Source organism: Nematolebias whitei, chromosome 8 (assembly GCF_014905685.2).
Source record: "Nematolebias whitei isolate Nwh7 chromosome 8, NemWhi1, whole genome shotgun sequence".
Classification (NCBI taxonomy): domain Eukaryota; kingdom Metazoa; phylum Chordata; class Actinopteri; order Cyprinodontiformes; family Rivulidae; genus Nematolebias; species Nematolebias whitei.
In genome coordinates, this window is record NC_056505.1 from 16,584,618 (window position 1) to 16,612,481 (window position 27,864).

Consider the following 27,864-nt stretch of genomic DNA (forward strand, 5'->3'; position numbering starts at 1 on the left):
ATCCCACAGGTTCTCTATGGGGTTCAGGTCAGGAGAGTTGGCAGGCCAATTGAGCACAGTAATACCATGGTCAGTAAACCATTTACCAGTGGTTTTGGCACTGTGAGCAGGTGCCAGATCGTGCTGAAAAATGAAATCTTCATCTCCATAAAGCTTTTCAGCAGATGGAAGCATGAAGTGCTCCAAAATCTCCTGATAGCTAGCTGCATTGACCCTGCGCATGATAAAACACAGTGGACCAACACCAGCAGATGACATGACACCCCAGTGACTGTGGAAACTTGACACTGGACCTCAAGCAATGTGAATTCTGTGTCTCCTCTCTTCCTCCAGACTCTGGGACCTTGATTTCCAAAGGAAATGCAAAATTTACTGTAATCAGAGAACATAACTTTGGACCACTCAGCAGCAGTCCCAGGCGAGATGCTTCTGATGCAGTCTCTTGTTCAAGAGTGGCTTGACCTGGGGAATGCGGCACCTGTAGCCCATTTCCTGCACACGCCTGTGCACGGTGGCTCTGGATGTTTCTACTCCAGACTCAGTCCACTGCTTCCGCAGGTCCCCCAAGGTCTGGAATCGGCCCTTCTCCACAATCCTCCTCAGGGTCCGGTCACCTCTTCTCATCGTGCAGCGTTTTCTGCCACACTTTTCCCTTCCCACATACTTCCCACTGAGGTGCCTTGATACAGCACTCTAGGAACAGCCTATTCGTTCAGCAATTTCTTTCTGTGTCTTACCCTCTTGCTTGAGGGTTTCAATGATGGCCTTCTGGACAGCAGTCAGGTCGGCAGTCTTACCCATGATTGCGGTTTTGAGTAATGAACAAGGCTGGGAGTTTTTAAAAGCCTCAGGAATCTTTTGCAGGTGTTTAGAGTTACGTCATTGATTCAGATGGTTAGGTTAATAGCTTGTTTAGAGAACCTTTTCATAATATGCTAAGTTTTTTGAGACAGGCATTTTGGGTTTTCATGAGCTGTATGCCATAATCATCAGTATTAAAACAAAGACCTGAAATATTTCAGTTGGTGTGCAATGAATCTGAAATATATGAAAGTATCATTTTTATCATTACATTATGGAAAATAATGACCTTTATCACAATATGCTAATTTTTTGAGAAGGACCTGTATATATATATATATATATATATATATACATATATATACATATATATGTAACCTTGTGGTTTTCGTTCATGTCGGTTGTAATTATTAGAGAACTCAAATAAGAACATGGAATTTAATATATGTTCAGTTTGTGTTTATGGAATATGCAAACCTATTGTGTTTGGAGTTTAATATATGTTCAGTTATTGTTTGTAAAAAAAACAAAAACAAAAAAACAATGCAACTGTAATATGTGGTTGCTTGGGATTTTATTTTGGTGGTTGGGGAAGGAGGGCTTCCGGTACGGGACGTGAGGAGAGCGACGAAGAAGATGGAGGACATCGCCGTGGCTGTGAACCGTCACTGCTGCCGTGAACTATTGTGGTGGGGGAACACCCCACTGAACTGCTGTTCTTGCCAGTGAGGGGGTAGACAAGGACTCCCATCGACCTGTGGAGGTTGAAGCTGTGTGGGTGACTAACCCCGTGGAGAACAATCCCGTTAGGCCGCTAGCTTGGTGGCTACTGCTAGCGGGCCTCAGCGAATGGTTGGCGGCTAGCCAGCCGTGAGAGACGCGTGGACCTCGGCGAACGGTTGGCGGCTGCCAGCTGTGAGTGACGCAAGGACCTCGGCGTGGATTCTTCAACCCTGGGGAGGACGTTGGATGGAAGCAGATGGACTACGGCACATACGACCTCCTGGAGAGGGACGTATTCAGGTGATGGGGGACATGGTTGTTGGCAGCGTTAATGGGAAGAGCGGGAAGCACGCGAGTGCACCAACATCAGGCCTGCGACGACCGAAACAAATTTTTAGCTGCCGGCTTTAAGTTTCCTTTCTGTTTAACGAGGTTAAGCATACCATTTCTATTTCATTACAGACTGAAGAAACTGTGCTATTGTTCATTAAACTGTTTATTTGTTTGAAACGTATGCTTATTCTACTGTGTTATACTTCGTGGTATAAGGGGTATACATTTAGAATATTCAGGTAGAGATACCAACCGATTTAAAGAACTCGGGTTATCTACCCCCATAACGCCAAGGACGTTAGGGGGCGCTACATATATATAAGTTCTAGAATTGCGCAGCTCACGGTGGCTGCTAGTTGGAGTAGCTCTGTTACTTTAATTCTGAGATTTTGCTTTTGGAAACTTTAATTCCTCTTTTTATGGATGTAAATCACATTTTTTGGAGGATTGTTTCCTCTGGTATCGGATGCTGTTCAGCTGGAAGGATTTTTACTGAAACTTTTTTAGTTTTGGGCATTTGTTATGATACACAACCATGGCAACAAGGCAGTTTTCTACAACCAACAGCAGCTGATTAACATCTCAAAACCTCAAATAATATCTCAACTACAGCCCCAAATCTCAAATGAGTTGAAAATGATGTTCTGTGGATGCATTCTCATCTACTTGCCAGCTGTGCTCGAGTGCCTGGCCACTGAGATCCTGGAACTAGCAGGAAACACGGCTCATGACAGCGGAAAGACAGGGTCGTCTTTCAGCACCTACATTTGGCTGTCCGCAGCAACGAGGAGCTCGGCAGACTGCTGGGAGGAGTGACCATTTCTTTGGGAGGAGTTCTGCCCGGCATTCGGACGTTCCTACAGCCCGGGGGAACCAAGAGGCCATCCGAGTCTGCGTGGACGAATCGGACGGCATCTGCAGCCATATTCTTAGGATCCACTGTGGGATGGACCTTTACAAGAGATCCTTCCTGTCTACAGCCATCAGCATCTATAATATCTCTTAATGAAGATAATGAGTTACAACAACAAAATAATTTCCCTTTGGGATTAATAAAGTATTTTTGAATTGAATTGAATTGAATTGAATTGAATTGAAACATGGAAACTCTGGAATCTCTCAAATGAGGCTCCTTAGGAGAAACCATAGGAACTGTGGAATCCCTCAATGATGCACCTGAGGAGGAACCATGGAAACTGGAATCTCTCAAATGAGGCACCTTAGGAGGAACCATGGAAACTGTGGAATCCTCATGTGTAGTGTCATGAAAGCATATGCATATAGATATTATGTGTTTAATTGTCTTTGTTTTATGTGAATTTAATTTCTCTGTGCATGTGGATTTGCATACACTTGTCTTTCTGTCCTGTGTGTATGTTAACTCATTTTGCAAGCAATTATATTCCCCTAAGCAGCTCAATGAGCAAGTAAATGAAGTGAAAAGCAGTTGAATGTATTTTGTGACAAATACTGTATGTGTGTGAAACTGTGCATGTGTGTTTGTGTGTGTGTTTGTGTGTGTGTCACTGAGTGTGTTAGAGTGAATAAGAGAGAATGAGACTGACAACTGAAAGAGAGCAACATTTTTTTTAATGTAAATTTGGGTTTTTCAGTGAATAATCAATGTAAAGCCTGACATCACAAAAGTATGTACAATGACCAACTGTTTAATGGTGCAATGAAGGTGCTGGTGTCTGGTCCACCAGACTACAAAATGTAAAGGAGAATCCTGATTTGGATTGAAAAAACAAAATCATCTTCATCATATTGGCCTTTCTTGGAGTTGTCATTTGTCTGATAATTAGGTCAACACAATATATTACTTTTTCAACCTTAAAAGGTTTGGAGAGCTTTGTACAACAGGTAAGATTTTAATTTTTTTATAATCTTTCCACAGAACTCTATTTCAAAACAGGTGAATCAACCTAATGATCATCATCGTCAGACATGATGTTAAAGTAATGACCTAATCTTGCTTACCAACTTCAAGTGTGGATTTTTAGTGACACTGATTGTGTTTTATAATTGACTACCTGTGTTTCTGGTTACTTTTTTAAATTGTGTACAAAACAATTTAAATGTTTGAACTCCCATGTCAGGTGGCACTGAGGGTAGAGCTGCTGCCTCTCAGAAAGCAGGTCTACAACCTGCGCCACCATGCCACCTGATATGGGAGCCCAGGGGCCTTTCTGGGTGGAGTTTGCATTTTCTCTCTGAGCATGCGTGGGTTTTCTCTGGGTACTCCGGTTTCCTCCTACAGACCAGAAACATGTATGTTAGTCTGATTGGTAACTATAAATTGTTCCTAGGTGTGCGTGAGAGAGTGAATGGTTGTTTGTCTCGATTGTCTCTATGTGATGGATCTGTGACCTGTGTAGGGCGTCCCCTGCCTCTCGCACTATGTCTACTGAATATGTGCACCACTGAACCCAGTGACCCAAAAAGGAAGAAACAGGTAAAGATAATGGATGAATGGATGGATGGATGTACAGATGGATGGATGGATGTTCAGATGGATGGATGGTTGGACTCCCATATTTATACAGTTTGAATAATTTTGGATGTATCCAACAGAATTTGTTTACTTTTATTTACTACTTTTAAGAATTATCTTGCAAAGTTGTAGAGAAAATATTGTATGCAGATCAAAGTTGCATTTCAGAGTTGTGCCATGGTGGTAAGTAAGCAGTCTACAGACTGTTGATGATGAAGCGTAATCTGTTTGTTGATTTATAGTGTTTTAAAAAAAACAACAACTCAGAATCAACATAAAACAGAAACATGAACAACATGGAGAGGAGTTTGTTAATGGGTCTATCAGCAACACTATACAGAAGTTACTAACGTTTACATTTAGAAGCTATTAGCCATTAGAATATTACATCTGTTAGAAGATTTTACAATACAATAATGCAACTTTATTAATAAAGCATGTTAAAAACAACACCGTTGGGCAAAGTGCTAAAAAGGAGACAGCTGAGTTAGCCTGGGTGTTTGTGATCCACCTCCCACTGGAGGGTTTTCTGGTTTGATTTTGACACAAATGCAACATTTTATGTTCATCCAGACCATCATCCTTTAGTCTGCCTATTCTTACCAATTCTTCCACTCCATCTAATCGCCCTCTTAACAGAGACAGTCTGCTTCCCAACATTTTAGTTCTCCAAAATACATTTCCCGCTCTGTCGGGTCATCACTAGTCAATTTTTTTCCGGTTTCATGCCTCTGTACTCCTGTTTGTCTTCACTTCTCTCTTTGTCTTCCACTCTGTCTCTTAACCTTTAGCCTTTTTTCCTTTGAAACCTTCATCTTTTCTTCTTGTTCACCCCATCTCCATATTAAGATGCTTGTTCCTTTTTGTCTGTCTGCTCAGTACTCCCTTGCACCTTAACTTGCTGCTGTTTTCTGTCAGTCTTCACCGTTTTCCTAAAGGATTCACATCGAAATTGAGGGAAAACATCCAAGCGTGAAATAGTCCAGGGAGGCTTCTTGACGCTGACTTGTTATTTCATTTTCAGGATGAAACAAGGGCATTAATACTTAAAAAGCATGCCTGCTCTGATGGAAGACACTGAAGAGAGTCATGCCTCCGATCTTTCCTGGGCTTCTCTTCCTTTAGCTTGTGTAGTTGCTTCTGTACCCATACTATAACTCAGTTACACTAAATGCATTCAGTTTTAGCCAAACATCATGATATGTAACTCACATATTCATAGTTTAATGTTCATGCCAATCACAATGCAGCATATAGCAGCAGCAATGACAAAATATGAATTAACACGCCAACACAATTGCTTATAAATGTGTGAACAAGTTTAACCTGGTATACTGATAGTAACCAAAGCAGCAGAGTGAGAGACTCGTGTTATTGAAATAACATTTAAATGATCAACGTAAGGATAATAAAGGTAAGAAAGAGCCCTTCTCCTTCTAGTACACAGGGCAGACATATTTTGGAAACGACAAAACAATAAGGAGAAAAATATATTAGAGACCAAAGAAAACCAAGACAAAAACCCACGGAAAGAAATGCAAGAGAAAAAAAAATGACAGAAAATAAAAATGTCAGTAACAAATTAAGAGAGGGATAGTGACACAGTTTAGAGAAATAATGTTGTTTATTCCAAAGCCAAGCACAATTAACTGTGGCACTGCCGGGCATAGCGGATACTTAGACATGCTTATTAGTCCAATGAGAGATGAGCATTTCCGAGTGCCACCAGGAGAGAAGTAGGATATTATCACAAGGATAGATAAACTGAGGACAAAGAGCTGGAGGAGATAACGTGTGTGTGTGTGTGCGCGCGTGTGTGCGTGTGCATGAGAAAGAAGGAGAGAGAGCAATTCAAGTGCAAAGTTTTTCCAGCTTTGTTGATACTTAAAATGTGAGGATACAAAAAAAAAGCCACAATTTTTATCTTGTTCTCATCTTCATTAGTGAAACACAAGGATGCTCAGACAGATGAGAGGGGGGATAGAGACTACCACCTTACAATGTGGACTATAACAGGGCTGAGACAGGCAGTAAAATGTTAAATAACTATGTGGGTGTTGGGGGGGGATGTCCGTGTGTCTGTCATATATTACACCTGGCTGATACAATGAATTTTCACTTTGAGTAACAATCAGATGCAATGAGGGACCCTGCAGTGTGTCGCTGTGTGTGTCGGTAACAAGTGGTTATAAACACATCACAAGATGCCTAATGTGAAAAGGTGTGCATCCATTTCTGTTTGTGCATGCAAACTGTTCTCTGCTTTCGATAAGTTATAATATGCAGCAATAAAATCAATACCTCCAAATTGAATTTGCAGTTGCGTGAGGGCTTTGGAGTTTGTTTTTAACCTTGCAAAAATTAGCTGCTTTGAAGCTCAGGGGAGAATTGAGCACTTACTGGATGGAGTTCTCGATGCGTGAGATTGTGAGGAAAGCTGCGAGATTGGCAGTGTATGAAGAGATGACGATGAGAGCGAACATCCACCACACACCCATCATCATCCTTGTTGCAAGCGTAGTGTAGGGAACTTCTCCGCCTAGGAAGGAAGAAAATAAATGGTGTTTAATAAATGCTCTTACAAGAAATAGATTATATAAACAAGTGAAAGCATATATTTGTACGAAAATATTGAAGGTACTCAAGCTGTGAAACACATCTCGAATGATTATGTATGGATTAAGCAAATATGATTTAATCATTTGGTTATATTTGTACTTCACACTGAGTAATAAAGAGCTGTAAATTGAAGCAAACCAGCACATTGTCAAAATATTTAATATATTGATAGCTTTATATACATGGCTGTTACATGTATCAACTTTAACAGAATAATTAATTTTAAAGAAGTATGACAAAACGAAAGAAAATATTTGTGTGGCCTTCCCGTATTTCCCATGTTAATTAAAGAACATTTCCTAGAAAGGGGATTTGTTTGTCTTCCATTACAAAATAATGGTATTTTACATTATGCAGTACAAAAACAACTTTTCAATCCTCAGAAGCCATATAAAAATAAAATAAATGAATAATTTAATAAAACAATCAGAGATTATTTGTGTGACATAAATCATTATTAATTTACATCTATGTCATTTTTTTTATTGTATAAAAAAAGATAATTAAATAGAACATGTTTGCTGCTATCTTTTTTGTCCAGTCAATTGTGCATTGCAATTGTCATTTATTTATTTTTTTAAACACACACAACCACAAACATGATTGAGTTACAGCCTTTACGTTTTTTTGGCTGTCGCTATTGAGTAAAAAAAAAAAAAAAATCATTCATCTTGAAAGGAGAGAATCACAATGTCAACTAAGGTTGTTTTCACACCAGATAGTCCGGTAGACTCGGTTCGGTTCGGGACCAATATTCATGAGCTTTTGTTTACATTTGAGCTGGTGAGTTTGCATTCACACTGCACTGTGCAGTCGAGTCAACCTGTTGAACCAACCTATCCCCCACTTGCCTGTGGGGGCGCTGCACCAAGAACTACTGAAAGAAACGACACAAAAACCTCTGAAGACACGTCTTCTTCTTCTTCTGTAAATAAAAATAAAAACGAAGTGGGATCAAGTTTTAGCAGTTTTAGGAGTTATATTTTGTCATTTTTCAAAAATGGACTTAGCATGAGCAGAAGATGAGACAGAAGACCCTGGAGAATATTGTTTTTCCACACAAGGCAGCTGACGGCTCCATATAAGGTAAGAGCTATGCGTGTTTGTTTACTCTGCGGAGCGGGGCCCAGTCTGTTTGCATTCACACTGCACTCGAACCATGCTGGAGTTCGCTTCTACCGGACCGAGACCTAGGTTTTAGCCCGGGCCAGAGTTCACTTTTTTGTTCCGTGACAGAGTTCGATGGCATGTTCACACCTTTCTAAACGAACCGGACTAGCCCTGTTTAGTCCGCTTTAATCGAACTCTAGCTCCTTTTCCTAGAAAGTCCGGTTCGTTTAGGGAGGTGTGAACGCGCCATCGAACTCTGTCACGGAACAAAAAGGCGAACTCTGGCCCGGGCTAAAACCTAGGTCTCGGTCCGGTAGAAGCGAACTCCAGCGCGGTTCGAGTACAGTGTGAATGTAAACAGACCGGGCCCGCTCCGCAGGATAAACAAACACGCATTTCTCTGACCTTATATGAAGCCTCCAGCTGCCTTGTGTGGAAAACAATATTCTCCATGGTCTTCTGTCTCATCTTCTGCTCATGCTAAGTCCATTTTTGAAAAATGACAAAATATAACTCCTAAAACTGCTAAAATTTGATGCCACTTCGTTTTTATTTTATTTACAGAAGAAGAAGAAGACGTGTCTTCAGAGGTTTTTGTGTCGTTTCTTTCAGCAGTTCTAGGTGCAGCGCCCCCACAGGCGAGCAGGGGAATAGGTTGGCTCAACAGGTTGACTCGACTGCACAGTGCAGTGTGAATGCAAACTCACCAGCTCAAATGTAAACAAAAGCTCATGAATATTGGTCCCGAACCTAACGGAGTCTACCGGACTATCTGGTGTGAAAACGACCTAAGACTGATCAGTCCAGGATTTTTACAGTCAAAACATATGTGACAATCATGTAATTGCATGTTCTCTTTTTCTTTTGTCTTCCATTGTATTCAGACAATTTTAAAAAATGGTTTAACTGATATGAATTATTCAAAATTTGTTATACCCCATTCTGCTTTTGATCTGTATCTTTTCTTCAGAGTACCCAGAGAAAACCATGCATGCAAGGAGAGAGCATACACACTTCATCTGGAAAGGTTCCCAGCTGGGATTTGATACGGCAAGCTTCCCACTGAGAAACAGCAGCTCGACCAACTGAGCCACAATGCTGCCATTTTCTCTGTATAAAAATTATTATCAGTATATGATGATGAAAGGAATAAATGATGGAATTTGTACTAGCATGCCAACATTACAGTTTTTAATTTTTTTATTTTTATTTTACAAATTATACAGTCCACAGTAGTTAGTTCTCTAGCTTTGAATTTGATCAGCAGCCTCCAACATGTCAGTTTCTAGAATAGATGAGTAAAGAATAAATCTAATTTTTGTGCTTCAGACTAATGAAATTACAAAAATAACTTTTTATTTAAACATCTCAGCACGATTTACACGCTGATTTTTGGTGACACAAAAGACTTTTGTACAATATTCAAACTAGAAAAAGTCCTTTGTGCAAATGCAGACATGTCTCAAACATCTTTCACTGTTCTTGTCTTAGCACATAAGCTTATCTGTAAGAATAAAAGGAAAGAAAAAGGGACAACATCGATTTATGACCTCTTTATGACATCATACTTCATGTGTTTTCCCCAATTATGAAAATTATATTATAGCACTTATAGCATCTTTCTGACTGTAATCGAGGAAAGATGTGCAGCTTTCCATATTATTAAAATGAACAATAGATCTGTCTAGGAAGTACTCTGTCTCATGCCCAGTGTTAGTTATCTGTAAGACAGCAAACCCTGATATGGAGGCAGGAAAATATGACAGTTCATAAGTGACTTAGCAATTAAAAATAGAAAGAAATATTAACAATTCTTTTACATTTTACATTTTATCTCAAGGTCTAAATTGAATACAGTCCATGTCTACAGAAAACCTACCTTTAAAATACTGCTAAACTACATATCAACACAGTTTAGAATATTAATAAAAAGTGTCTTGAAGCAGGGCAGCACGGTGGCGCAACTGGTAGAGCTGCTGCCTCTCAGCGAGCAGGTCCCTGGTTCAAACCCCGGTCCAAGGGCCTTTCTGGGTGGAGTTTGCATGTTATCTCCGTGCATGCGTGGGTTTTCTCCGGGTACTCCGGTTTCCTCCCACAGACCAAAAACATGCATGTTAGGCTGATTGGTAACTCTAAATTGTCCCTAGGTGTGAGTGAGAGAGTGAATGGTTGTTTGTCTCGTTTGTCTCTATGTGTCCCTGTGATGGACTTGTGACCCATCCAGGGTGTACCCCGCCCCTCGCACAGTGATTGCTGGACATGGGCACCAGCGACCCCCGTGACCCAAAATGGAACAAACGGGTAAAGATAATGGATGGATGGAGTGTCTTGAAGTGTTTAACAGTATTAAATGATACCACAAAGAGCATTTTTTCTTCTGTTTGCTATCAAACATGTTTGATTCAAAAGAAAAACAACACAGATGGATGCTATTACAACAAAGCACTGCAATCATCAATCCCCTCAAAGTGGTAAGTAATCATGTCTACATAAAGAAACCTGTTGTGTTTATGTGAATGTTCTCAGAATGACTCAAAAAGAAAAAGAAAGATTTTGATCCAAGTTTTAAAAGTTGAACGATATGACATTCTTACAGTTTACATGGAGGTAATATTAGAGTTCCTAGCTTAAATTAAGAGGCATATAATTGATGTCCTTCCAATGGTTGACTGTGTTGGAGCCAAACAAAAGCCCTAGTGAAGTCTCTGGGGTGCCTTTGTCAAAGAAAAAAAACAGATTCACAGACGATCAGGTAAAGATTTCATTAGAGAATTCCTGGAATAGATTACTAGAATTATTTTTGTAGAAAAGTCATCAGAGACCTGCCCCTCCCCTTCACGTTATTGGAACCATCTGAACCCGTCGAGTCCTGGGAGGAAAGGAAAACTTTTACTTATGATGGGTTGGTAAGTGCAACTAGCCAGCTGGCAACATCATCCCACAAACAGTGATACCAAAGCATTATAATATTCAGATCACAGTGATATTAAAGTAGAGAAAAAGGTTATTTATATAATGTAAGGAATAGAGCCTGGTGCATGCAAATATACACACCCTCTCGACAGCTTTCAATAAAGATAGCAATTTACAAAGCTATTCCCCATAAAATTCACAATAAAAAGACATTTCTTCTTAGTTCACACTGAAGTAAAAAAAAAAAAAAAATCTATTTTTAAGGAATTTTTCAGAAAACTTTTAACATCGAGAAATGTTTGCTATGTTTGCATGTTTATGGATTCTGGAGGAGGCTTAGTTACCATGAAGGTGCTTTTATGAATACGGCTTGGCGGCATCAAAACGCACCCCACTGATTCTCCTGAAAATAGCTCCACGTTGTTACAACTGCACTTCCTTTGGAGTAGAAGAAAAAGCAGAGTAGCTCTTTGTTTCCCTCTAGGCTGAGTGTAGCATGTATTTTTTCAAACTTCAAGGTACTTTTCAGGTACCCAACTAATTTTTGCCTCACTTTCTGCCTTATCTGACTGAACAACTAACTGAACTGTCAAATATCTACACAATCAATACACTTTTTAACTGCTAACTTCTTGCTATTATATATTTTAAAATTTGTTTTTATCACTTTGAAATTATTGTTTCTATGAAAACCTTCTTGTTGCGTCTATTAAGCTATTTTTAATTTTTTTTAGCTAAGTATCAGTTGTAGTTTTTATTTAGTCTTTTGTCTTTAATAAAATATTCTCTCATTCTGTAAGCACTGTGTAAAATTCTTGACATTTTGACCAGCGTGAGAAGCAACATGCTTGAATTATAAAACTAGTTTCCCTCTGCTCAACAACACCAGACCTGCCAAACTTTCTCCAAAACATTCACTACGACATGTGATAATAAAAGTTATAATTTTTTTAATTTCATTTTGTTTTTAATCTACGTGTACTTTGTAGATGCTTGTCTTTCTGAGGTTATCTTAAAGCCACAAGATGGTAAATGAATCATTCTGGAACAAAAATAAGTTTTAACAGTTCATTAAAGAGTTAAAATCCAAAAAGGAGAGATGAAAATATTCAGCTGATAAATCCAAGTCAGAATCTCTGCAATATTTCCACAAAATGATGTAACTCCTTAATAGTTCTGTAAACGACTAACCACAGGATTGGATGGTGCTGCAGAAGGTTCGCAAGTAAAACTGAAGTGAAATACTTTATGGCTGTCTCTTTTATGGCCTTTTTACAGCAATATGCCTTATTCTGGTTGCCACATTGTCCAGTCAAATATTTCGCACTTTATATTTTTCTCTGTGAACATGGTGCCTAAACCAAAAGATCCACACAAAAAGAGCCTTTTAAAGGCTAGAAAACCACTTGGACTACCCAGGTCAGCAAATAGACGGACATAAAATAAAATGGTTTCCTTGAATAACACTAGAGATGCACCGATCCAATACCAATATCGACATTGGTACCGATATAAAAAAAAAACCTTCTGGATCGGGTATCGGTGACAATGTGACTGATCCATGACTGGGCAGATCTTATCACTCTAATTCTATGCTTTATGCTTTGAGTGATGTCACACGCTAGTGTACTGACTGAACAAATTAAAGTTGTGTTGTTTTTACATGTTTGACCAAGCTTGTGAAGCTCTTGGTGTGTTTAAGTGTGCTGTTATGGTGCAGAGATTTCAAAAATTTGTAATTCAGTACATTCATGTTTGCATTTAACAAAACAAATGTTTTAAGTTAATTCAGCACTGGGTTTGTAAGCTCAAACATCCAGGTAGACAACAAAAATAGCTAAATCATGTCATCTGGACCTGTTTAGGTCCAGATGACATGATTTAGCTATTTTTGTTAATCCAGCACAGTTTTTTTTTCAGAACGGCATTGGATCTGTATTGGCCAATACTAAACTGCAGATATCGGTAACAGATAGTAAGTGAAAAAAGTGAATCGGTTCATCCCTAAATGACACCTTACAAAATTTTCTGTTATAAATGATTTTACACAATGAAGTTTACAGACCATTTATCTTATAAAATAATGCAGACAGCTTTTCATGCTCCGGTAGTCTGTACAGATGTCTTCTTAGAGTTTTAAACCTTGAAACAAAACAATGTTGACGTTTCTCAAACAGAAGCAACAAAAGTTAATTTAAGTAAGGTTTTATTTATTATAAAGCATGGTGATGTTTCATCAAGTGTCAGACTATAAAATGATCACTCACATTGAAGGATTTCATGTTTTGCAATGTAAACTGATTTTACTTGAAGGAGCAGAAAGAAAGAGTGTGAAGAGCATGACTGGAAAACACAAGAAAAACTTAAATGGAGTCCAACATTTTTCAGTCAGGTCATCTGGACAGTTTCTTTTTTTGTTCTGAAACGTTTCACCTTCATTCCGGAAGGCTTCATCAGTCAAGGAAACACACAACAAAACTGATTCTTCCTCCAACAGCTTACTCCAAAGTGGAACAAACCAGTTCTGCTTGTGATAAGATGGTCTCTTTGGTACGCCCCTCCTCCATTGCTGGCCCTCTTCCTTGTTGACAGTCTTGTTAAACCTCTAATCACAAGCAGAACTGGTTTGTTCCACTTTGGAGTAAGCTGTTGGAGGAAGAATCAGTTTTGTTGTGTGTTTCCTTGACTGATGAAGCATTCCGGATCGAAGGCGAAACGTTTCAGCACAAAAAAAGAAACTGTCCAGATGACCTGACTGAAAAATGTTGGATTTTATACCTGGATTATTGAGCATGGACTTTGTTGTTAAATTGAGTACATTTTCTTAATGTGCACTTCTGTGAAAAGAGTTTGAAAGCTTGACATCTTATCTGTTGTAGACAGTTTTTTAAACAACCTTGATTTGAAGAAATGGGTTGTACTCATTGGGTTTCATGGACAAATATAACTGTGTATCATCAGCATAACATATTTTTTTTTAATTTACCCTTTATTTATACAGGTAGTCTCATTGAGTCATGAGAACTCATTTTCAAGAGACCCCTATTTGGGAGCAGATGATGGGAGTTAAGGGCCTTGTTCAAGGGCTCAGAGTGGTGCAAATGAGGGTGGAGGCAGGTGTGGGTGTTTCACCTTTTCCACCCACATTTTGATGTTGTCAGTCCAAGGAGTTGAACCTGCAACTTTCTGAACACAGGATCATATTCTCTAACCTCTGCACTACTACTCCCCTATGAAATCCCCACCAATCCCCTACAATGAAAATGTATCCCATACTATTTAATAACATTACCTAATGGAAGCATATACAAGGTAAAAAGTATTGGTCCAAGCACTGAACCCTGAGGAACTCCATGACTAACTTTTGTGTATGAAAAAGATTCATTATATACATATACAAATTGGAATCTATCAGATAAATATGATTTAAACCAATTTAGAGCCATTCTTGTAATTCCATTATCATGTTCAAGTCTCTGTAGTAGAATATTATGATCAACTGTATCAAATGCAGCACTGAGGTCTAACAGGACCAGTGTAGACACAAGTCTGAGGCCGTGAGAATATCATTAGTAACTTTCCCCAGAGCAGATTCTGTGCTATGGTAAGCTCTAAACCCTGACTGAAACTCCTCAAACAGATTATTTCTTTGCAGATGTTCTGACCTACAACTATTTTCTCTAGAATAAAATAATGATAATAATTTTAAGATTAAATAAAAATGTTATTGCACAAATCCAAATGAAACCAGTTTGTCTATGGCAAACTTCAGTATCTGTAATCACAGTAACATGTCAATGGATCAACACTTAGTGAATAAGCTAAGCTAATTTCATATTACAGCTTGATACAGTCAAACTACAAAGTACATTGAACACATTTTATTTTGGTTTAAAATATCTTGTGGAACTCAAATGTCAGGGTTTCAAAGGTTATGCTAAATATGTAAGTATTAATTAAAATAAATCTTTAAGTACTTGTTTTTCATCTTCTTTGAGTTACGATCCAAAGCACTTCTGGGGAAACCTGTCTCACCCTCCAATACTTCTCAACCTCTCAATATATATGCTTTATTACAATAAATGTTTTTGTGCACGGCTCTGCCAGACGACATCATTAAATATATAATGACCCAGTTTGGGACACGGGTTTCTATCAAAATGAAAGGGTTAGGCAAATTTTATTTGCAGAGAATTGCTACATGACAACACAGATAAATGTGAAAGACAGTAAAGAGCCTTTGGTCATTTTTATTTAACTTTACTATATTTTGGTTGCTTCTCTTTGTTGAATTTAACATGTTTGTGATTTTCATACAATAGACAAAATCAAACACTCGTATGGACAATTGAAGACATAAAATATATGCTTGATTAGATATAAAAACTGTCAGAAAATAGTGCTAAAAATTAGACAAGCACAAGTACCGTGGAGTCCTTCATGTTTCGTCTGTGAAAATATTCCATAAGCCAACACTCCTGCATCAAACACTTCCACTCTATCTCTGTCTGCCTGGCTGTTTCACATCTTCCTCTTCCCTTGCTTCATCTCTCCCTACCGTCCTCCTCTGCACCTTCCCTCCTTTCCACCCCCTTGTTGACATTCTGCAGGGAAGGTAGCTGCAAATGAGTGCAGCTTTGAAGCCACTCGATTGGTGGGCACATCCAGGAGGCTTTAATATATACAGCATGTGTGACTTTCCTGTAAAGCTTCCGATCTCAACACTGAACAAGAACTGCCACAGATTATACCCACCACCATCTGATGACTTGCAGGAATCATTTATTTATTTTTTACCATCATTTTTTCCTTCAGCACCTCAATCACTTTCAACCACTGGTGCCCTAGTGATTATAAACATCTTGGGAGAGACATATTACAAAACTGGACCAAGAGTGAAGAGGGAAGACGTGAGAGAATAGAAAAAGAGTTGGGGGAGGATGGAAAGGGGGGGTGTATCCCTCTTCCAGCAGCTCTCTCGACGTCTACTATTCAATCTATGCATTGTACTTGTGCCACCTCTAATATCCCTGGCTATCAGCCAAAGCTGAAAGGGATTTTCCATGTGGTTGGCAATTTTTTTCCCCAAGCCATCAAGTGTCACCAATAAAAGGATGCGACAGGCCAGTCATGCTGAGGATTTGAGCTGAGAGGCACAAAGATTTCGATTCAAAGATTTGCCTAATGGCATCTTCTTTTGCAGCATGCGCTCTGATTTCCCTATAACAACTTCAGAGTATGTGTTCGCAGCTGCACATTAAGGAGAAATTATGGAGATACAAAAGTATTTCATAAAGTTTATGGCTAATTGCCTTAACGGTATCTCACTAACATCAAAACAATTTTTGATTAAAATAAATGTACGCTAAAAATTAAACAAACATTATCAAGCACTTTCATTGTGGCAGGAGAAGCTTTGATTGCACTCAGCATAACAAATTAGCACAAGCTCTAATCAGCAACTTGGCAACAAAAAATGATCAGGTATATTCACATCTCTGATGACAAAGTTGTTTATGTGAGAGTATGCATGGGCTGATATAATAATTTTAAAAATGTGTCCCGCATTATTTCAGTTTTTTTTTTTTTTTTGTTAGACATTTACATGAAATATACACAGCACTTGATGAGAGGGACAGAGGAAGGGGAAGTCTGAGATTGTCATCATTGTGCATTGTATGTTCCCATACAATGGCGAAATTAGTTCTATGCATTTAACCCATCACACGTGAGATACACCCAGGTGGAGCAGTGGGCAGCTTTGTAAGTGCCCGGGGAGCAATTAGGATTAGGTGTCTTTCTCAGACACCACAACATGTGGGAATGGCTGGGAGTCAAACCGCAACTTTTTGGTCCCAAGTCAGCTGCCCTACCTCTACCCCATTTTGGTCCTTGCCATAGTCTTTGTTGTCTTTTCCACGTTGTGGGTCAAAGTGCATGTCAGAGAAGAGAGAGTCCACACATACACAGAAGCTCAGGCCACCCTCGGAGCAGAGTCCGGAAAGAATCTGCTTTGGCAACCAATGGCAAACATATGGGAGGTCTCCACTTCATCCACAAAGGTCACTTTCTAAAGACCACTTTCCTCTCAGCATCCACCTGGTGACTGAGGAAGCTACGATCTGGTAGGAAATAGAATGTCCTCCCATCCAGCAAAGAACACCTCAAAGTGCCAGCTTAGTTGAACTTTATTTTAGTCCACGAATCTCAGATAAGTTTTATAAACTTATTTTAAGCTTAGTCAATTTAAAATAACATTTCTTCTCAAAATATCCTGATGCATGCTCAATAATCCAGGTAGAAAAATCTAAAAAAGTTAAATCTGGTCCTCTGGACATTCAAAAAACAAAACATGTCCAGAGGACCAGATTTAACTTTTTTAGATTTCTTCTCAAAGTTCAAAAGCTATTTTACATCACTGTTTCCCTTTCAATATTAGCAGTCTTATTTCATATGCCATTGCTGTGTTGATATACTTAATTCAATAAATGCCACGTGCATGGTGTTTTAACATAAACAAGTGTTGTGTGTTTCAATATACAGAAGATTACAGCACGATAGAACTCAGATATACTGTGGGTTATTCCTTTGAGATTTGATTTTAAACCAAAGATTTCAATTCTCTTGAAAAAGGGTGATGCCCCGTTATTTTAATAAAATCATAAATACATATATATTTAGATTTATTTTTAACTAATATAGACTCAAACCTACATTTTGTGTGTGGTCCTTGGGAAGAACACAATACACAATTAAGAGGTGCTTCACAATTCTGTGGTGTGTGTAAAGCTCATGTACAACTGATAAACCCAAACTACAGATTGCAAGATTCAGTTATTTTAAAAACCAGTGTAACAAGTAAAACTGGACACTGGTAATCAGGCAGTTACTTCACTAGAATATTTAAATAAATAAAAAAAAAAGTTTAAAAAGCAGCATTCTATGGAACGCTTAGGAGGTTATGGTGTGAGGAGTCGCACTTGCTACAATTTGCATAAAACTTGTTGATATCAACCAAGTTTTATTTTTAAAAAGAAAACAATGAAGACTGAAACGCAAATTATTCCCTGCATTAGTTCCATGTTAATATCAGTGGTATCTGCAGAGAGAGACACGGTGTAAACAAAAAAATTAAAATAAAAAAGAAGAGTGGGACTACGGGTTTATGTAGTAAGTGTGTATTTAACAGACACATTTAGCACTACACCGATTCATTTTAACCTCGTGGTTTTAAAGGAACCACATTTTACACCCAAGCAATAATGAGACTAACACATGTCGTATGTTAATTTTTACTAAAGAGAGATAGGGACTGGAAACATATTTTTAGGCAGTCTGCCGTAGGTCTTTCTCACTATTGGATTTTTGGCTTTGAAAGTTTGCTTTAATTATGTTATTAAAAAATGAGGAAGGTGGCATTGACTCACATAGATTCATTTTTTCTCACTAGTAAAATATTGGGATCTAACTCAAGTGATAAATATTCTAAACACATAAGCAATAGACCAGATGGAAAGGTCAGAGTGTTTGTCCTCCAAGTACTCCATTACTTTTAAGCTGGATGAATAAATACCATTAATCTAAACTCTACTATAAAACTTACTACAGGACAAGCACAGTTTGAAGATCTGAGCTTTAATCGACTATTTGAAGATTTCAGACATCAGAAGAAAAAAAATACAACAAACAATATGTAGTTAAAAAACTGGGTACCTTTAACTTTACATGGAACCATTTTTTTATATTCCACTTGAAGTGAGAAGTTGGATTATATCAGTTCCTGAAGTTCATCTGCAACAATCCTCCATGCCACATTTTTCACTCAGCTGGTGTTCTCTCATACTTGTTACTACATCCAGCTGAGATGTGGCATTATGCTACAGAGGAGTGCAACAGTACATCATAGCTACACACATTGTCTGAAACTGTCAATAACATATTACTGGAGAAACTATAAACTGTAAACGTTGGGCACAGTTACAGAAAGACAGTCATTGCCTGAGTTTTTTTCCTAGATAAAGAGAAATACCTAAGTAGTTAGGGTATATATTACTTAACGTCACAAATTGAACAAGGTTGCATATTTGTTGTTAACATAAAGAAAAAAGCTTTCATTCAAACTCTTTTTAATTTTTTTATGTGTACTAGCCTCAACTATGGCCACAAACTTTGGGTAGTGACCAAAAGGATCAGATTGTGGATACAGGCGCTTGAAATGAGTTTCTTCCACAGGGTACTCCTCCACATCAAAAGGAGCCAGTTGAGGTAGTTCAGGCATCTGGTAAGGATGCTTCCTGGGCGCCCCCCTAGGGAGGTGCTTCGGGCATGTCTGACTGGCAGGAGACCCCGGGGAAGACCTAGGACACGCTAGAGAGACTATGTCTCTCTGTTGGCCTGGGAACACCTTGGAATCCTCCTAGAAGAAATGGAAGAGGTGGCTGTTGACAGAGATGTCTGGGCCTCAGTGCTCAAGCTGCTGTCTGACCGACTATGGAAAAAGCGGAAGATAATAGATGGATGGATGGATGTGTATTAGTTGTGTTGTGACAGAAGTTCAACACTGATTAGTTTAAATTTCTATATATTGCATTTATTGTGTTGAAACTCATTGGCACAGTTTCTACAGTTATACTCAGTTTTAACTTGCGCTGACAAACTTTAAAGCTGAATCCAAATGTGTTTACCGACATTTAAAGCGTTTCCATAGCTTCCTTTTAGACTAACCGACTTGCTGCATCATCTCTTGTAAACATTCATTCAAACTCTGCTTTAGGAAAGGTTCTTACTCCCTGAATTAAATGAAGGAAAAGCAAGCCAGTGAATTTATAGGGCCATGTGTGGAGACTGGTGATAAACCCCAACCATTCCCAGTGTATGAATGCATTTGCGCCTGCATGAGTCTGTGCTTCAGTGTGGGAACTTACCCATGTCCTTGCAGAACAGCTTGGCCAAAAGTCCTTCAATGAATGGATCTTTAATGTGTGTGCTGCTGAGGGTGTACACCATATGCAGAAATTGCTTGACATTAGATTTATTAAATAAACTCTGGTTTTGTCTCGTCTCTCCTTTTCTTGAGTCTCATCAGCACTTTTGCCTTTTTTTTCCCCCACAGTTAAAAGGAGCATAAAAATGATAGAGTCAGCCGAAATTTCTTTCAGCTTATTTGAAGGCTATGTTTCCCTACTCACCTCCTATAAAAGGATCAATACAAAATATGTATAATGTAAAGGGTACAAGAGCCAACAGGAAGTCGGGACTGCTTGTATCCATATGCATGTGATAGCTCTGTATGGGATCATTCCTTACGGGCAAAAACGTGGGAGGAAAATCATCACATACAAGTGCAAAACTAATTCATAAAGATGTACGTTGTTGAAAGCTGGCATTGGGTGGAAGTAATCCATTATATCAGACCCTTTACTGGACATGCTGTGGTGCACTTTAGTTAGCAATCATTCTATGAAGTAAATGTAAACATGGATAAGCTTCTTTGCTCTTAAATTGATGTTGAATTTCAAAGTAAGGCATTAAAAATAGTGAAGTAAAAATGTTACCTAACTAAACCAAGTGTTACAGTAACTACTAAGCTAACTTTAGAGTTGTAACGCATTAAAGATTTAGTACGGAATAAATGTCATTTATAAGCTTTAGTTTTAACTTTAATTTAAAGCATGTTGATTCAATTCATGCTGTTTTCAATTAACATTTTAAGTAACAGTATTAGTATCAGTAAAAGTATCAAAGTATTGGTAACTTTGATGTTTTGAACCATTTTGGCTATGGCTGCCTGAGAGGAGTCGACAGAGGAGAGGGCAGGCCCCAGAAACCATCTTATCACCAACAAACTTGTTGGTCCACTATGTGAGTGTGCTGCTTGTGGGACTGAGTTTGTTTGTGGCTCCTCAGACTGATGAAGTCCTTTGTATGAAGGATGAAATGTCTCACAACAATAAAAAGAAACTGTCCTAGTGACCTGACTGAACCATGTTGGATACTTTTAACTGGATTATTGAGCATGAACTTTGATGAAACTTTTACAGTACTTCCATCCATACATTATCTTTTACCTGCTTTTTCCATTTTGGGTCACGGGGGTCGCCGGTGCCCATGTCCAGCAATCACTGTGCGAGGGGCGGGGTACACCCTGGACAGGTCACAAATCCATCACAGGGACACATAGGGACAAACGAGACAAACAACCATTCACTCTCTCACTCACATCTAGGGACAATTTAGAGTTACCAATCAGCCTAACATGCATGTTTTTGGTCTGTGGGAGGAAACTGGAGTACCAGGAGAAAACCCACACATGCACGGAGAGAACATGCAAACTCCACCCAGAAAGGCCCCTGGACTGGGATTTGAACCAGGGACCTGCTCGCTGAGAGGCAGCAGCTCTTTTACAGTACTTAAAAAAAACAAAAAACGTAACTGTTATTTTTTACAACCCCAATTCTGAAAATATCTGGGGGGCTGTGTACAATTTAAATTAAAACGGAATGCAATGAACTCCAGCATCTGGTCTCCTCTGTTCCTGGATGTCTACTGACTGCTGTTTAAAAAAAGAGTGGATGCTTCATGGTGGGAAACATCAGTGTCCCAGTTTTACAAGATGGGTTGCTGCTATAAAATAAAAGTACAAAGTATATTTTTTAAGAATTATTATATATTTTTTGATATTCAATGCATTTCCATTGTGAATAAGGTATGGGTTTACACGATGTTCAAATCATCACATTCTGTTTTGTTTATTTTTTATGCAACCTTCCACCTTTTTGGAGGTCAGGATTGTAATTTTAACTTGCTCAGATGCAAAGACATCCACAAATACACAAAGCCATTCTTGTCACCTACCACAACAGCACTGGACAGGTGACTGCATTCAGACTGTCTCATTTCATCAAACCAGTAACACCATGGCTGCTTCTCTGAGAGTAACTTCTGACAGATGGCTCTCTCAGCAATTTTAACATTGACTAGAACAAAGTGTTTGTTTTCTCATGTACACACTACCACATACAGGTACACACATGTCTGAAAGTATGTGTGTACTTCTAAAACATTTCACTTGATAGTGATTGTGGTTGAGTATCTCATATTCAATTTTAAAATACTAGTTTCAATTATTCACACCACACAACTCACATAACCCTGCTCTTCCTGCCACTCCACCAAACATCTTGCTTTATTCATTCTCCTTTTCTCAAGGACAGTACATGCATACAGACTATGGCTAAAAAGAGTCAAGACTTATATTTCTAAATCTGCCTCATTTGTCTGGTGTTTCCCATTCTTGTGCGTCTTACATTTTAATATCAAATATAGCTTTTTTTCAAAAAGAAAACATTTAACAGTCATCTTTAACAGAGTATCTGGTCCAAATATCAATGTTTGCATTAATCAAAAGTCTTATGCAGCAAGCATTTAAAAGTTTTGATCAATGAGTACTGTTTTGTTTATGTTGTATGCATTATTAGTAGACAGAAATTATATGCAGTGTTATTATACAATGCAGTCTATTTTTTACAAACTGCCTATTGTGTATAGTATGGGTTTTATGTTTTGTAAGCATGTGTTGTATACTTGCCCTTCAAATTTTAGCTAATAGTGGAGCATAAAATGCAGAGCTCTAAAATTGCATTTGGTTAAACATCAAAGGAGTTCTGTGTTTTTTCTCCCCCAAAGATCTGAACTTTAGTTTTGTGGGATCCTATTAATTTTTGTAGCTCCACTTTTACTTTCCATGTAATTTTGTTCAAAGATAAAATGTGTGCAAACACTAGTGATGGGCTGTCTGAAGCTGAAGCTCCGGGGCATATATATTATAAAAAAATAAAAATAAATAAATAAAAAACAGTGCTTTTGAAGCTCTATGTTGGAGCTTGATCCGTTTAGCAAGAGTCACATAATCAATGACACCCGAACCTTCGAAAGTGCCAAGGTGACGTCACTACTTTAGCTGTCTGATTCCAAGGTTTATGAGGATGTAAATCATTGGACAGATTTGTGGTGGGTGTTAATGGTGCAAATTGCACAAAATATAACAAACCAGTGAGCGGCATACAGCGAAACATGGAGCCAGCCTGATGTGTATAAGGTGTTTAGTTAAACATTTCATAGCACTTTAACCCCAAGAAAGAAAATACATATATATATACCAGAAAAACACTATATGTACATAAGGAGAATCTGATCTTAAAAGAAAAAACATTTAAAGGCATGGAGGCTGGAAACCTGCAGCACAAGCATTGTTATATGGTATTATGTTGTAAATTGGATAAGATTTATAAAAATCTGTTTACAAATTCAAAGAAGTCACGAGCAAAAGAGGCGTCATTACATGCAAAATGTTTTAAACAAGTTTATTCAACATGTCATTTATTCACCAAATAACCATAATTTAATTATTTTACCTATGAAAAATAAGTGTTTGAAACAGCACAGTGGCAGCTGATAAACAGAAATATCACTGGATTTTAACCAGCAGCTGTCAGTTCTGTCAGTTTGACAACAATCAAGTGGTTCATTTCATGCTGTGGTTTCAAGCCGAGCTTTATAATTTTGGCCACAAGATGACAAGAGGACAGTGTTGAAAAGCTTCAAGTAATAAATCATTTTTTGAAACAAGCTTCAGTGCTTCAGAAAAGCTTCATTTGCCCATTACTAGTGAACACCATTTGCTAGTGCTCGTGCCTTTCCCTTTTCCACTCAGTCCTTAATTTAACCTTGAGGTTAAAACATTCAACTACAAAATGGATCACATTTTCAAGAAGCCAATAAACAAAAGTTTGCTGCAAATAAGCACGTACGTTAACAGATATAGTTTTAATAAGCCCGTGGCATGAATTCTAGGTGTCTAACTGGGAATAGATGACAGCAACATTTTATATACATGTTAGTGATGACATTTAATGCCAAATGCTGAGACAATAAAATATCTTAAAAAAATAATTTAATAGATGAGTTATTTGTTGAAATTCTTGCAAGCACAACTTATATCACTTTGTTTGAAGTGTGTGCCGGCTGAAGGAAAGATAGAAGTGACGCCTTTCATAAAATGATGGTGTCAGTTGCAATTCATCCTGTATGATGATGCTTTTATCACATTTTGTTTTTGTTGCAGGATTTATGATACTCAATGACCCATCTGAGGACACAACAGGCCAGATAATCAAAGGCTTAAAAGGGAAGTGTCTATTTACAAAGGTGATTCTCAGGAACACAAGAGGGAACTGCAGAAGAATATGGAGAGGAGATGTTGCTTGTAGATATGATCAATATGTCTTACTTGTTTCTTTCTCTTTATTTGGGTTTGGAATGAGAATGGTGGTATTCCAGTGCAACAGAGATGACCAAGGAAACCCAGTAAGTTGAATGAGATGAAGGAGTAGCAGCACAGACTTTAAGGCTGACTGCTGAGATGTTTGGTTTGACGTCTTATAGGTTTGGTTGCAGGTGGCAACTCTGGAGAAAGAATCAGTGTAGACACAAGGAACTAGGCCTGATGATGACTCTGGTGTTCTTAAGGAGCAAGGAGAGAGATTGCAGGGAGCACAAGGAGAACGAGGTTAGTGATTACTAAGTCACAAGGGTTTTCACTATGGGTGGACAGAGTACCATGTGTTGAACAATGTTCCAGCAGAGCCTAGTAGATCCAAACAGCCAAAGAACTGTGAGGTCTCATCAGCAAACTGGAGACAGCTGTGGACAATTGACTCTGTCTTGCCACTTAAGAGCTGCAAAAAGGTGTTAATGCTGGAAAACTTCAAAATCCATACAGCTTTGGTTTGGTTGAAAACAAACATTTTTCCCCCACAAACTGTTATACTCTTGTCAAATTGTCAGACTATGACATGCTGGATAAAACTATGATTTTCTGATAAAGAATAATGGAGATTATACGCATGTATCTGTGATTTATGGAAACAAAATGCAAACATGTCATTCTAGTAACTTGACTTGCACAGCAGATAAGTCATTGTCATTCATCCATGTTTTGTTGAACTCCTCTACCAAACATTTCTTAGATATGAAGAAATGACTAGTTGTCACCATTTTTTCTTGACACAATAACCCCATCAATTGAGTTCTTACTGAACATGAATCTGTTTTTCCTTCTGCAGTAAAGCAATACATCTTCTGATCCCATTCTTAGACCTCAAAACAATACTATACCTGTAAAAACTCTGTTGAAAATCAGTTAATGTGACTAAGTAATATGGTAAATGGTAAATGTACTGTATATAGCACCTTTCTATCTGATCAAGATACTCAAAGCACTTTACAACACAATCTGTGCCTCATTTACCCATTCATACAACACTTTACTATTTCTTTACAAAGAATAATCAGTGCTTTATCACATTCATACAGCAATGGGACACATATCGGAGGCAATGAGGGATTCAGTGTGTTGCCCAGGGACACTTCGGCATGTGGAATCAAAACCCTAACTCTCGCATTGGAGGACAACTGCTCTAACGGCTCAGCCACAGCCGCCCAATAATAGACTTGATTATTTTCTAATTTCAAGTTTAAATGCTTTTCCGTATTTTGCCATGACTGATTTAACAATGAAATGGCCTCGTGTAAAAACCATAAAAGAGTTGAGTAAAAAAATGTAGATATTTTAAAAAAAGTTTGAGCAAAATATTTCTCACTGTTCTTTTACTTTACAGTAAAAAAAATAGCCCTTTGTTAATTGCAATGTTTCTTACAGATAATCTTGTTTTATAGAGATCAACAAAGTATTTTGTACCAGCAAGATTGCTACATGCTCAACCTTTCTGACTCTCAATCCTAATACAGTTTCTCCCATATAGGATTTTTCTGTATATACAAAGTACAAGTACGCAAACATGAATTTTGCTGTGCAAACTACCATTCTAATACAAACAAAACTGACAAATGCTCACTGATTGGAGTACATGTTGCTGCACATTGTCAGACATGCATACAAACATCACACAGAGCATACAGACATACGATCGTGACAGTATGTGATATGAGTACTAAGCTTTTGATCACAGTGTAAAATGTGAAAAAAGGATTCCCTTTGTTAAATGTATTTCCTCTCCACTTTGAAATTTCAAATCAGATCTACATGACTCTGCAGTGAGATAATGAACTGTCATCACAAGGTGTAGTTAGGCACAGTATAGTAATAAAGACAAAAAAAGAAGGAAAAAAAAAAATCCTGGTAAAAATAGAACATAGAAAGGAGAGCACAATAGTTTCCAGACAGTGAGAACAATAGCAAGCATGCAATTCACAGCCTGTTGTCTTAACTTGTTGCTAATCAGACATCTTTAGAAGAGCTCTCAAGGCCAGATCCAATGAAGGGATAAAAAATGGCTGATGCTGAGATTAGGATAATCACAGGAAAAAATCTCAAGTTTTGGTTTGTTTCCTTCAGCCCTGAGTTAAATAATTTATAAAGCTCTTACACTTTAAAAACTAGAAAACTGTAACTGCGGTGAAAAAAATAATAAGTAAAAACACCAGAGAATTATGGCAAAAATAGTCTTACATTTGTTTATAAAAATATTTTGTCTCATTAGAGTTAGTTATGTGTAGTTTTATGTGTTCTGTCACATTTTATCAACCCCCCCCCCCCCCCCATAATTAAAAATAATGTTATATGGGAAGTTTGTTGCATTGTGCAAATATGAGCATATTGAAGTTGAATCCATTTACGTAAAAGGGCTAATGCTAGAAAATGTGATCCAGCCTATGTGTGGTGGTTCTTTATATCTTTCTTTACATATTCTCCTTTTTCTGTTAATGTATTTATATCCAGGTCTAATGGTCTTTTACTTCATGTCCTTTGACTAATAAGACTCCATAATGACTTAGTGAGCACAAACAATGTATCTAGGTGAGGAGCACTTCATTGTTATATCTCTTCTTACTCATCCTTTCTCTGTTTCTGCACTATTTCTTAGCTGCTACATGCTGTAGACAAAAGCAGGCCTTTTTTCTGTCTCCATTACCTGTTTGAATAGTGCGCTCTAAACTGCATTGATCTTGAAGTGTGTACCATAATTAGAATAAAGTCTCATCCATTATGTTGAGTTATTTAATAATATATTGTGACCTTTCCCCCCCTTTAAGCACAGTTTTCCACCCTATACATCCCCTTCAAATCTCTACATTAATTAAAATTCAGGGTAAAAATGAGTCTGTTATCATAGAAGCAATTAATTCTATTGTTTATTCTGTTTGCATTCTGCTCAGAGCTTGACCTTTACAGCCCATTCTGTGAACAATAAATGGGATTCAATCAGTCTGTTTATCTAAGGCACAGTGTCCAAAATGCATGTGTATATTGCAATTATGCCAAGCTTCTCATTACTGTTCCTTGTCGCTGCTGGCTCAGCATCTCTTTGGAGAAAAAGATCTGAGATGAACAGAACAAGCTGCTTGCATTGAGCTTTAAAGCTGCTTTATCATATATTTACCCCGAGGTACACATCTTCAGTAAACACGGTGATAGTTTATATGATGAAAAGATCAGACTTGTGCATATTTTATTGAAGATTTGTAAAAGCTACATATGTTTTGAGTTCATCTCTGTCCATATCTATGTTTTGACATCTCCAGTTGAATGAGGCATTCAGATGCACAGAAGGAGACATTTTGTTCCTGCAGCTTAATCACTGAGATGAAACACAGAACCCAAGAGCCTGAGAGAAAGTGGGTGACCGTGTGTAAGAATGAGCTTGCACATTACATTTTAACATGACGAATTAAAAAAAAACAAAAAAAAAAAAACATGAAGTCTCTTTGGGAGCATCAAACTGATCATCATCTTTCAGCTTTTCACTCTTCAGGGGTCGCCTTAGCGAGTCATCATCCTCCATCTCACTCTG

The 27,864-nt window shown here is 38.0% G+C and overlaps 1 protein-coding gene across 1 annotated transcript in view; it reads right to left on the reverse strand.

The window, feature by feature from the left end:
* Positions 1-27,864, reverse strand: part of grid2 (glutamate receptor, ionotropic, delta 2) — a 724,936-nt gene that overhangs the window by 93,939 nt on the left and 603,133 nt on the right. Inside the window, exon 12 of the mRNA XM_037680996.1 lies at positions 6,752-6,890. Within this exon, the coding sequence (XP_037536924.1) occupies positions 6,752-6,890 (139 nt within the window). The remainder of the gene's footprint in view (positions 1-6,751; positions 6,891-27,864) is intronic.